The 12,533-nt window shown below is 47.8% G+C and overlaps 1 protein-coding gene across 3 annotated transcripts in view; it reads left to right on the top strand.

Moving 5' to 3' along the window:
• Positions 1 to 606: 606 nt before the first annotated feature.
• The window catches only part of HOMER2 (homer scaffold protein 2), a 58,921-nt gene continuing 46,994 nt past the window's right edge, over positions 607 to 12,533 (top strand). For 2 of the 3 annotated variants that reach the window (XM_064722129.1, XM_064722128.1), the window contains exon 1: positions 607 to 788. In XM_064722129.1, the coding sequence (XP_064578199.1) occupies positions 697 to 788 (92 nt within the window). In that variant the 5' untranslated portion in view covers positions 607 to 696. The remainder of the gene's footprint in view (positions 789 to 12,533) is intronic. The other variant, XM_064722131.1, reaches the window with a different exon arrangement.

Here is a 12,533-nt window from a genome sequence, read left to right as displayed (position 1 = left end):
GGGATTCATTCCAATTTGTGGGCAGAGCAGGGGGATGCTGCCCGGCTGCGGGGCTGAGCCGGCCCCGCAAACTCCGCACTCACGGCCCGGTGAACGCGGGCTCGGACCGCGGGGAGGGCGGGACAGAGGGACAGAATCGCCCGCTCGCGTTTCACCGGGCATCCCCGGCGCGGCATCGCCTCCAGTGGGAAGCGCATCCCGGGACCCGCGCTCGGGGCGCGCCGCGGAGGTGGGGCTGGCGGGGGGATCCCGGTGCGGGACAGCCGGTCCGGGACAGCCGCACCCGGGGTGGGCATATCCCTGTCGCTGCTGAGGCTGCCCGGCCGCGGGCGGGGCCGCGTGGGGACACCCCATAACTTCACGCGAAGTTTCCTCGCCGCCTCGTCCCCGTCCGGCGAGGGCACCGTGAGGACGAGATCCCGCAGCCCCGCTCCTCCCAGCGCCGCCGCCGGGGCACATCCCGCCCACCGGCGGGGAGCGGAGGGGCCCGGGGCGCGCCCACCGCCCCGCCCCGGCCGCCGCCCCCGCGCTGCCGCCTGGCAGGGCGGCGGGAGCCGCGGGAGCTGCTCGGTGCCGCCGCCGCCCGGGAGGGAGGTTATGTAAGGGGGGAGGGAGGCGGCGGGAGGAGGAGCAGGACGGCTCTCGCCGCCGTGCAGCCGCCGTGCAGCCGCAGCCAGCCGGGCCCGGGGCGGCCGCATGTGCGAAGTGGGGACGCGGCCGCCGCTGGCCGCCGAGCGCGGGGAGCCGCCCGGGGGAGCCGCCGCCGCCGAGAGGTGCCGAGACATGGGGTGAGTGCGCCGGGCCCGGCCCGCGGGGGCTCCGCGTCCCGGCCCCGCCGCAGGTGCGGAGCGGGGAGAGCGCGGCCGCCCCGAGAGCGCTGCCCTGAACGGCAGCGTTTGATAACGTAATTAATCATTTGATAGCGTAATTAATCATTGCCGCCCGCTCGGGAGCCGCCGGCGGAGCGGGCACGCCGTGGGGGCAGAGCACCGGTGGCGAAATCCCCGCTGGAAGGAGCGGGAGCAGCTCGGCATGCGGCGGAGCGGGGCCGGGTCCGGTCCGTGCCCGGTCAGCCGCGGGATGTGCCGCGAGTTCATTGTCAGATCTTTCACTCGCTGCTTCTGCCGGAGCTCTGGCTGCTGGAGGCACACGGTAAACTTGCCTGGATTGTGCCAGGTGGTCCCTAATTTGTGTAAATTTTTTTCCCTTTAAATTTTTTTTAACATGCCAGAAGTCTCTGACCACGTGTGGTGGCCTCTGGGAGAATTCAGCTTGGTCTTTCCAAAAATTAATCCTGCATTTTTGCTATCCTCTAACTTATATGAGGGGACAAAAGACAAATGCTGGCATTTGGGCAATTTGTGAACTAAATATCAGAGAAGAGAGGTTAAGGTTGTGCCTTTGGCTTGAACTATATATAGGTTTGAGATCCTCTCGACCAGAATGTCTTGGGGGATTCCAAACCCACACATTTAATTTACTTTATTTTTATCCTATTATGTTCTCTTACACCTTTTCCTTGCCTCTCCTCACCACCATGTGGCAAGGAATCATTCTCCAGTTTCTGAGCTTCCTCTACTGCTTTCAAATGTCCAAATTTCCACTGTGGATTTGTTAATTGTTGTCGAATTGTGATACAATTCGAGGCTGTATGGTTAAATAATGAATTAAAATGACATGCACATGTCCAAATTTGATACCCAGGAGTACTGAATAGAAGTACAGGGGCAGAGGGAGAAATAGGATCTAAGTGAGTATCTCCCCACGTTTCTCTTCAGGATTACAGGGGCTCATCTGCTTCTTAATTATGCAAAGTTTCACTGGAAGATAAAAGAGAAACTATCCTTGGGGTTGGAGAAAGAAGTATTGAAACCTGTTTGGAGCAGCACTGCCCCGCAGAGTCCAGGATGATCAGAAACATCCATCCACGGAAACTTGCCTCTGTCTCTCTGCCTGGGTGCCTCTAAAGGCAGATATTTTAGTTGCTGTCATTTTTAACCGGTTCCATGCTGGTAGATCAGTTTAGCTGTGGCTTGGAGAGCTGAGTGGAAGGTCACAGAGCTCTCCACCCCTTCTGTCAGCCAGGTGGAGTTCCGGGCTCGGTGTGGTCCTGCTCTGCCTCCGGAGCTGCTCAGGCTGGGAAGGACTTTGGCTGCAGAGGCTGCTGAGAGCTCTGGCTGTGCTGCTGCATGCAGTGTCAGAACGTGCAGGCTTGCACAGGGAGCAGGCACGTTCACTAGCCCAGCTCAGCACCCTGATTTAATGTGTGTCTCAGTCTCTTCAGCCTTACCCTGGTGCATGTGAGATCAGGCTCCCAGTGTCATTCACTCCCCGGGTTCCAGCGTGGGTTGTGCCTTCTCTTGCACTCTCTGTACAGAGTTCAGACAAGGTGTTTGGTGAATATGCATTTTCCCAGTGTCTCACATAATTATCTTGCCATTCACCTTTCTGATCCAGAGAGCTTGGAGGCACATTTGTGATAGCATTACTGCAGCTGTGATAGCATTACTGAGCACACATGACACAGGAGCAGCCTCCCCAGTTTTCTTCCGGTTCCATCTGTGCTGCAAATCCCTCACCTCTGCATGCTCCAGCTTGTCCTTCTGTACTCATGGGCACCTCTGTGCTCAAGCAGGTTGTGGTCAGAACACAGAGCTCAGTCATTCTTACTTGGATGAATATATTTTGGCCCAGGCATTTGAGTGGGATTTGCTTCCTGGGCACATTTTGGTGTCACATATGGGGGATGTACTCATGGAAATTGTGGCAATGACTTGATTCTTAGCTCTTAAAATATTTTTTCTTTTACTTTCCTTTTTTTTCTTTTTCCTGGGGGTGACCATTGCTAATGATTCATTTAAATGCTGCCTATGGATTTGGCAGTGACTGATCGTGCTATGAAACCTGATACAGCTACTTGAGCTTAGCAAAGCAAAGCTATTTAAATTGCTTATTAGCTGTGAGCTGAGCTATTTAAACTGTTGGTTTAGTTCAACTCACTAGGCAGCAAGGTAGTGTCAAGTTTTACAATTTATATGTTTTTAAAAAAACCTAATGCCTGTGATACAAGGGACATGAAAACAACCTTGTAAAAAAGTCACCAGGAAAAAAAAATCTGCTCCAGTGTCCATAAAAGTCAATGTGAAAGTTGCTGCTGACTGAAAACCACTGTATTTTGGTCAAGCCACTGTTAAGAATCTCACTGGACAAATGTCTGCTTTGAAGGGAATGGATCTTTTCCCAAATCACCTCTTTCTTCTACCCAGCATATCTGCTCACTGCTGTTACCTCAATCCTCTCAAAGTTTAAACTTCAGCTATTTGAAAACCACAATGTAACACACTTCCAGCTGTAGAAATCTGTGTCTGAAAATACCTCCTGCTTTGTCTCTTGCTGTTGCAAGCCAAGGGCTGACACAATCAAGGAAGTGTCTCTGATGTTAGTGGGCTGTACCTACTCATCTGATAGCTGTGGTCTGGCTCACCATGACCTCAGTTTCAGCAGCCCAAGTTAAATTTACAGTTATAAGGATGCTTGTGGTTTTGGTATTAGCTGATTTTAAAAGGTGTTGGATAGCTGTTTCATCTGTGCCTAAATTCTTTTGTTATTTTAATTTCTTTACTATCTTTGTATTTCCTTATCTATCCATAACAAATAATTTCTGTTATGAAGTGTATGACAAGTATCCAGTTTGGATTAGACCTGTAAATCTCTTCACTGCTGAAGCTGATATTTATATTATCTGTTGGATTAAAACTCAACTGATTTAAATGCCCTCTAGCATTAAAATTGTGTTTTAGTTCTGTTTTATAAATCATATCAAAATGACAACCAGGTCTTTGAGTGTTAGAAATAATTGCAGAAAGCTGTAGGACTGTAGAAGTGTGTGTGATACAGGTTAACGATGAACTAGCTCACAGCACACCTTTCTTTTGGCTGACATGAGATGTCTTCTTTTTGCTGCTTCCTCTGGGGCTAGTGGGGTAATTTAGTCCCCTGCAGCTGGGTTCCATCCATAACTCTCCAGGTGAGCATTGAGCCAAGCCCCAGGAAGTTTGGAAAAGGCAAAACCTGTGAGGGCAAGGTTTCCAAGCATGGATCAGGCCATGAAGGACCCTCATCTTAAGGAGCTTGGTCTGTTGAACAAAACTCTGTTCCCTCTGTGATACTGTGATATATTCACAGAAAGGTGCTGTATTGCTGAGGGTGTCCATACATGATGTTTTTATTATGCACTGACATCTAAGAGCTCAGGGAAGGCTGCCTTGATCTCCTTCCTCCTGCTGCCAACAGTGCCAACATCCATCGGCCAACACGTGGCTTTATTTGGGGAGTAAAAGGCAAAACCTGATGTGAGGGCAAGGAGTGAAGGAGATAAACAAAGGAGAACATGTGATGAGGCTCGTGTTACAGGAAGGCAGTAATTTTGGAGGGTGTTCACTTTCTGGTACCAGCAGCACTTTAGAAACCATGGTGACAAGCTGAGCCTGAGAAGCTCGGTGGCAGGGATGGTGTTGTTGCAGAGGAAATTCACCTTGGCTTTCCTCCAGCTCCCACTGAAATCCACGGGAGCCTCTCACCAGCTCCCTCCAAAGTTTGGCCAGGCCATCTGTCTGCCAGGGCAGGGGCAGGCAGGGAATGGCACCTGGCTGTCCCTGCAGTCCCTCAAAGCAGGGCTGGGACAAGAGTGTGCCTGAACACAGCTGAGTTGGTACTCTGAGCTCAGGGACTCTTCTTTTGAGATTTCAAGGTCAGCAGCTTAAGTTTGGTTCCTAGCATAGCTCAGGGGGGCAGATTATATCCAGCTGGTGGTGGTTTTGGTGTTCAGGGAAAGGGACTGAGCTCTGATAGGTGCTGAGACTGCTTATCTCATATTTTTGAAGCTTGATTTTTCACAGCCTTGGTTCCTGACATGGCTATTTCCATTGTGCAGGGTAGATATAAATGGATGTTACTCTGACTTGGAGGATTCTGTGTCTGTGTACAAATACAGGTGTCTGTACAAGAATCTGTGGAAAAGTCAGGTCCAGAGAACTTTGTGTTCTGGAGCAGTATTTGGGTTCACTGAAACGGTGAGGAAACTCCATTGACCTCAGCAGAGTGTAGTCCCTTATGTTAAACTCATTTATGCAAGGTCAGAGAGGCAGGGAGCTTGGTGGGGTGGGTGGAAAAGAAAGGGCCAAACAGCTGGGGCCTCATAGTGATTTGTGGGTGTTTTGAGTTTTGGTGTGGCTGGATTCAGGTGAGTGAACAAACCTGTAACAGTTTTTTGTCCAAGTGACTTCACCTCTCACAACTATGTGAGGGTTCACAGCACTGCAGACACATGTATGAAACTGAATTTATGAAGTCTGCTACAGATAAATTCACTAAATTATGAGAGGAGAAATCTGCCAGTACCACAACTAGTTTGAATGTTCTGCTGCAAATTTCCCAGGCATTTGCTCATGTAGAAAGAGTGGACAGAAGGAAAACTTGATACCAAGAGTCGTGAGTTACATTGCTTTCAGCTGCTAACCTAATTAATTACCACTGTTAATTTAATTATCACTTGAGAAAAATCTTATAAATAAAATATTCTCCACAAAGCTGGGATGTCCCTCAAGCCCTTCTTTCTATTTGAAAAGAGAATGGTGAGTAGGTCTCCTGATAACAAAGGCATCATTTAAATTCTTTTTAAATGAAAACATTCTTTTAAAATGTTAAAAGGAATTATTTGATGTTCAGTTCCTTTAAACTGAAACTTTAACTGATCCAGGATGTGATCAAGTGTTTCAAACTGTTCAAGCATATTCCCAGCATGAACCAAGCAGAGGACAGTGAGTTTGCTGAGAACCGAAGAGCAAGGGCATCAGCCTGGTTTTGCATGTAGATTTTGTGCAGTGCTGTGTATTCGTTTTATTCATTCATTTGGCTCTGTTATTGCAGTGCCTAAGATAAATAGCCTCACCCATGAACGTACACTGAGGGACTTAGGCGTAAGCATTTTCAATCAGCTGTTGGTTTTCCTGTTGACTCTGTGATAGGGTGTGTGCAGAGTGGGAAATCCTCATTCCTCAAGGTTGCTACATGGTCAAATCTCTGTCTGCTTTCACCTTGAATGCTCTCCATCGCCTTCTGCGCTCTGTGCACTGCAAAGACAGCGTGTCACTTGTTTATCCTGCGATTTGGTCATGGCTCTTTAGGATGTAAATGTGCTCAGAGGAATGTATTTTAAGTATGTTTCTCTGATAACTGTACACTGTAAATAGCTGATGATCCTGTTCTTAAACCTCAGAATGTGACGAGGGCATTGCCTTCAAAGGAAGACAGGAAGTGTTTAAGCTTGAGCATTAAAGAAGCCTTTTGGATGGCAAGAGCAATTAGGCAGGAATATACAGTTAGTACCTGGGAAGGTTGCTGTCACAGCCACACAGCACCCAGCGCAGGTTGGGCACGGTGTGAGTAGGGCTTGTGTAATACACACTCATGCAAAATGTACAAGATGAGATGGGATGATGCAGTTGATCTTTGATTGTATTTTTGGTGACACATGCTGGCTGCTCTGTGCCTGTTTGTGAGGGATGTGCCCGTGCTGCCGGCTCGGTGCTGAGCTCATGTGTGACACCAGAGCTGCTGCTCACTCCTCATTGACGTGGCAGCTCTTGGACCCTCTGCATCACTGGCAATTGCTTCCTGATGGTAATTTTGCCACCGGGGTCAGGATGAAAATGAAGATAATATTTTTAAAGAATGGATGCTCGAGGTGTTTCAGGATTTGTTTAGAAGGGAGGGATGTTGCTGGCTGACATCAGCAGGCGGGACAGGCTGCCTAATGACTCACAGGGGAGCAGGAGCCTCTGCTGTGTAGGTGTGCTGCATTTGTGGGCTTCAGTGTGAGGGCTAGCAAGAGCTCTAGCTGCAAAACAACAGGGCTTTGTCATGGAGCAGGAGTGTGCAGATTTGAGACAGGGGAATGAGGAAAGGAGGGTGATGGAGGTGTGAGCAGATAGTGCTGCTTGCTGTGCAGACCTGCTCCCTTCAGAGGCACCACGTCCTCCTTTCCTGCCTCCTCCATGCACTGATCTGGTTTTATTTGTTTGACGTGGCTTATCAAAATGCAAGATTGTAAGAATTCCTGAAGGGACAAACTGTTTCCTTTCCATCTGGAAGTTTCACTGCAGCCTACAGGATTTAGAAACTCAACCCTTCTGTGAGTCAGAAAGAAGATTTCTGTAGAAGTTGCACTTTTCTGCCTGTGCATCAAGAGGCCTGGGAGAGCCCTCCAGAGCTGCCAGTGCTGTTCCCCATTAGCATTTTCATTATAATAATAATAATCCTGCAACTGCATTCTTATCAGGCAATGTTTAGTACCTCAGTGCAGCAAGACAGCAAAGGCCTCTGTGGAATACATTAAAAAATGCGTAGCCAGCTTGTAAAATATTTTTTTCCTAAAGCTGCTTCTGCTTGTGTTGAGGCTCCTTCCTTGTGGAGCTGTGAAATGGTGCTCTATGACTGCTTACTGAATAAATACTTGTTGTTTGCTTAATGCTTTGCAGTAGATTCTCCTCAGATATGGAACCACTATATTTCTTGGGGGGAAAAAAATACAAAATTTTATTCTTGCTTGGCTCTGAAGGGAAATCTTAATTTTATTTGTGGAGGTATGAGCATTTTATTTTTAGTATTTAATTACTTATTGTTTCATCCCTGGAAAAAGGGCAGTGTAGCCAGAGCTGGGGAGTACTCAAAGCTTTTCCTTTTGAAAGGTACTGTACTTCAAGGTGCAGTCTCCCATCATATTAATTGAGTTGCAATGACTGACTCAAGTTCTCTGCTGTTGGGAGTTGCTCTGTAATCTGGAACAGCAGCACTTTATTGTTGCCTTTGTTTCACTCGCTGGTTTTATCAGGCTTTTGTACTGCAGCTCCCCACTATGAATCTGTGGCACTCATCTAAAATGTTTGTGGGAATATGTTTGTGGGAATATGTTTGTGGGAACATACATTGTTTTGTGATTGAAAATGTTTAATAAGAGCATTTGATAAAAGAGGGAGAACTTCTTTGAGATGAGAAGTGCAGAATGTCCCCAGCCAGCGCTCAGGGCTGCTTGGAGGATGCGTGGGACATGTGGGGAGAGTCTGGCGCCTTTTTATCAGTTATTTCACAGATGGGGGTGTCTAAAGATGAGCTCTGTTCTGGTGGGTAGTTCAGACACTGGTGCAGAGATGGCAGCAGTGCAGTTGTCCCTGTGCCACCCAACCACCCCAACTCCTACAAATCACACAGATGAGTTTGCGTGAATTACAGACTTAAAATTTGTTCCATGCCTCCAAGAGGCAGATTTGGCTTGCAGAGCTGATGACAATGGCCCTTGGAGGATCCCCCCTTTTGGGATGGAGCAGTTTCTGGCATGCAGGATGATGTGATGCCAATCCTGGAGGTGATGTCGTCAGTCCCCATTAGCTTAACTTTCCCCCAGAGCTGTCACTTTGGATTATTCTTCCACCGTGTAGCATGTCCTGATGTGGAAGTGGCATTTCATAAATGAGAGCCACAAGGTGGTCAGTTTAATCTCCTTCCACCTTCGTACAAAGGAGGAGGTCTATCCACTTCACCCACTCCCTTGAACACTAACACAGTATATCTGCAGTTCCCTTTTTTCCCCTTCTTTTTTCTTTCCTCTCTTAATATTACTTGAGCTGAGTCTGTATCTCCTATGGTCTGTACATAGGATGTACCTAAGCCCTTCCAGGTAAAGTCCTTACTTCTTACACCCTCATGTGATCCAAACCCCCAATAAAAAAACCCCAAAGCTGAAATACTCCTCCCTAACTTGCCAGGAGGTTTCTGCCCAGCCAGGACAGAAAGTGGGCAGTGCTCAGGGGCACAGTGTACTGCAAGGGCACAACTCCTGCCCTTGGGTGCACAAGGAGGAGATAAAAGTATCTTTGTACACAGTCCATGTTAAATTCAGTGATGTCATAATAATCCCTCCTCCAGCTGTGATAGGGACAAATTTATTCTTTTATGAAACAATGAAGGAGGTTTAGTTGCCTAAAACTTTACAGCACACAGGTGAATGAGAACTCTCTCTTTTCATGATTATTTTATGTTTGACAGCTGTTTGTCACTTTCATGGTCCATTACAGGAGATAGATAACCTTCTGTTGCCTGCTGTTTATAGAGGTGTTCCTCATAAACTTGTATTTAGTGTCTTCTAAAAATGTTCATTCATAAAACCCCATCTAATTTGGTTTATGGTCCTTTTAAAGAAGAGCAGAAATTGGCTTGACTGAGAACAGGGATCTGTCACTTCACTACACCCACCCAAATTCAAGGGGATAGAGTTGAAAGCTGGAGTCTGTAATCTCAGTTACAATGAAACACAATAGCTGTGAACAAGGACCAGATCCCACGCTCCAGGGAGGGAATTGTTGCTTTAGGAGTTATTTGGAATGGATGGGAAGCTGCTCATCTCCCAGGCAGATCCAGAAGTGTATCTGTGCCCATGTTCCCTGGGGAAACTTTTCTTTCCCCTCTGTGCCTCTTTCACCTTCCCGTGTGCTTTGGAGCAGGAAAATTGGTATTTGTGCGCAATGAGAAATTCCCCTTTATCTTTTGAGAGCTCCAAAGGACAAATAATATCTTTAAAGTTTCCATGTGATCCTCCGAGGCTTTCCCGAGACAGAAGGTTCTGAACATGTGTTTTCTGAGACCTTCAAAACTGCACATTATGGGAGATGCATCAGCTTTCAAGGACGTGGCAGTGTGCAGCCTGGTTCTCCTAGCAATCCCTCTCGCCCTGCTTTTCCTCCCCAGACTTTTCTGCAGGGCTGTGGTTTTGCAGAGAGCTGCAGGCACATTTCCCTCATCAGCTGGACCCAGGCCTGGGGTAAACACCTCTCCTGTGGCTGTGGTTACCTGCCTTTCCCTCCACAGGGAAGGTCTGCTCTGAATTTTTCATCTGCAAAGTAATAATCCTGCATACGCATTGTTCAGATCTTTGGGAGAACTTTTCTCCATTGAGTTAGAAATTAGCATTTCAAATTCTATGGGGGAGAAGTTGCCAAAGTTTTTTATATTTTAAGCTTAGAGTTTGGAAAGGAATCAAAATATCTAATCCACTTTGCATTCCCTGCCTGGTCTTTCCTCCCTGCCTTATGAATTGGCATCCTTGTCCTTTGGAGGGAGAGCAATATTGTGCAACTCTGTACAGCTTCTCTTGTGAAATACCAAAGTAATATTGCTGTGATCCCCAGCACCCTTCCCAATAGCTGTTAAATTAGCACAGGTGACACAAGGTTGTACTGGAAAGGGTTTATGCTCATCAGCTGCTTTGCAGGATGACCTCTGAATTATTGGCCAGAAGATAAAACCCACACACCACTGCTGGGAGCAGTTTGGGATGTTCAGTGCTGTTATTCCACTAAAGAGCAGCTGATTTCTGTGAGTTACACAGGTAGTCCAGACTTTGCACCTTGGAGTAAAGTTACTTTTCCCCTCTTTTTCTTTTTCCGTCTCCTTTTTGGCACACCTCCTTGCCCTGTGCTGAGGCTGGAGCTGCTGCCTGGGGGCACAGCCTGGCCGGAGCCCAGGGTGGCCGCAGCTCCAGACCCAGGTCAGTGCTGGCAGGGAGGCACATGGAAAAACACAGGGCTGCTCTGCGTTGTCTGGGGGGAAATGGGCAACTGAAACGTTCTTTTGCTGCCTTCAGGGGTAGTAAAGCTTCCTTAAAAAACCTGTGTTTAGTGAGACCTGTGAGAGAGGCCTTAAAAATGAAGTTGGTTTAATACTTCGGGTGCTAAAGTGTGAATGTGTGAAAAGCATAGTAAGAATTTCTCACCAGTTGGCACCTTGTCCTCAGTGGGTAAGCAAGTACTTGATCCATTCTGCATACCAACACCAGGCATTAATTTTAGATCACAGGCACTGTGAAGAGTGCAGTTTCCAGCTCTTGACTTGCTGTATTTTACTTATGGCAAATAGGGAAAACTGATACCTGAACTTTTTTTACCCCCAGCAAGGGAGGTGGCTGTTTCCACTAGCAAGGACTTTCCTATCATCAAAGTGCATGCAAAACAAATTACTGCAGAACACAAAACATTATTCTGAATCCTATTTTAAAACAAACAAATGTTCAGAATTTTGTTCTGGAAGCAAAGCAAAAAATCATTTAACTCATGTGATACGGGTTTAGTATTCTAGCATAAACATCTGTGGAGAATTTGAGCTGATTTTGCTCGGATTTGTTTGGTATAAATTAGCAGTAACTCAGAGCAGGAGAGGATCAGGTCTCCTGTGTGTATTCTCCCATTGTTCTGAAGGGTGGATCCATAACTCATAAAAGGGATGTGTAGCAGCCTGGTGTGTTCTTGGGCAGCTGGGACACGCTGAGCCACTGAGGCAGCACTGCAGGACTTTGCCATGGAAAATGGTTGGCAGTGAGCAGGGTGAGCCTCTGGTCACTGCTCAGCTGCTTTGGTTTGTTTCACAGCATTGCTGGGGCCTGGTTCTGTCCCCTCGTGGTTGATTTCTCTTTTGGGAGCACACATAGGGATAGCAAAATGCATTTAGTGCATGTGTAATCACAGAATGGTTTGGGTTGGAAGGTGCTTTAAAGGTCATCTGGTTCTAACCTTCCCATCTATCCTTCCACTAGACAAGGTTGCTCAAAGCCCCATCCAGCCTGGCCTTGGACACTTTCAGGGATGGGGCAGCCACAGCCTCTCTGAGCAGCCCATGCCAGTGCCTCACCACCCTCACAGGGAAGAATTTCTCCCTATTCAATCTAAACTTGTCCTCTTTCTATTTGAAGCCATTCCCCCTTGTTCTTTCACTACATGTCCTTGTAAAGAATCCTTCTCCAGCTCTTTTGCAGCCCTTTAGGTACTGAAAGGCTGAAAACTGAACTCTTCCAACCTGTCTCCAGATGAGACGTGCTCCATCCCTCTCATCATCTGTGTGTCCTCCTCTGGACTCACTCCAACAGCTTCACATCCTTCTTACATTGGGAGATCCAGACCTGGATGCCATAGTCCAGGTGGGAGCAGGGAGAGGGGCAGAATCACCTCCCTTGACCTGTTTTTGGGATGACCCAGAGCATGGTTGGCTTTTTGGGCTGCAGGTGCCCATTGCTGAGTCAGTCCTGCTCCAGGGATCCTGTGATCAGAGTTTGGAGAGTTCTCCACTGGATTCTCAGGGGGCAGGGCTGGCCATGTGGCTGCCTTTAAAAGTGGGACAATAACTTCAGAATCTCTTCAGCCAGAGGGAAGAGAAGGAATGAGAAGTACCAGGCAAAGGAAGAGTGCGTGTCTCAGTGCTGGCAGAGAGTGGCACTGATCAGGGGCCGTGCAGAGCAGCAGAAATGAGCGCCCTGTGCTCCCAGAGCCCTGGGCCAGCACACAGCCAGCTCCATCAATATCCCCTGGGGCCCTGGGAGGGAGCCCAGCCCCAGCCTGCCCGCCCTGCCGGCCCTTTGTTTGTATCCACGTTCACAGAAAAATTATTTTAGATCATCTCATCATTTTAAACATTTGGTAAGTGTTAATATA

Source organism: Zonotrichia leucophrys, chromosome 10 (assembly GCF_028769735.1).
Source record: "Zonotrichia leucophrys gambelii isolate GWCS_2022_RI chromosome 10, RI_Zleu_2.0, whole genome shotgun sequence".
Lineage (NCBI taxonomy): Eukaryota > Metazoa > Chordata > Aves > Passeriformes > Passerellidae > Zonotrichia > Zonotrichia leucophrys.
Note: the sequence above shows the minus strand (reverse complement) of the source record. Positions and strands in the feature narration are given on the sequence as shown.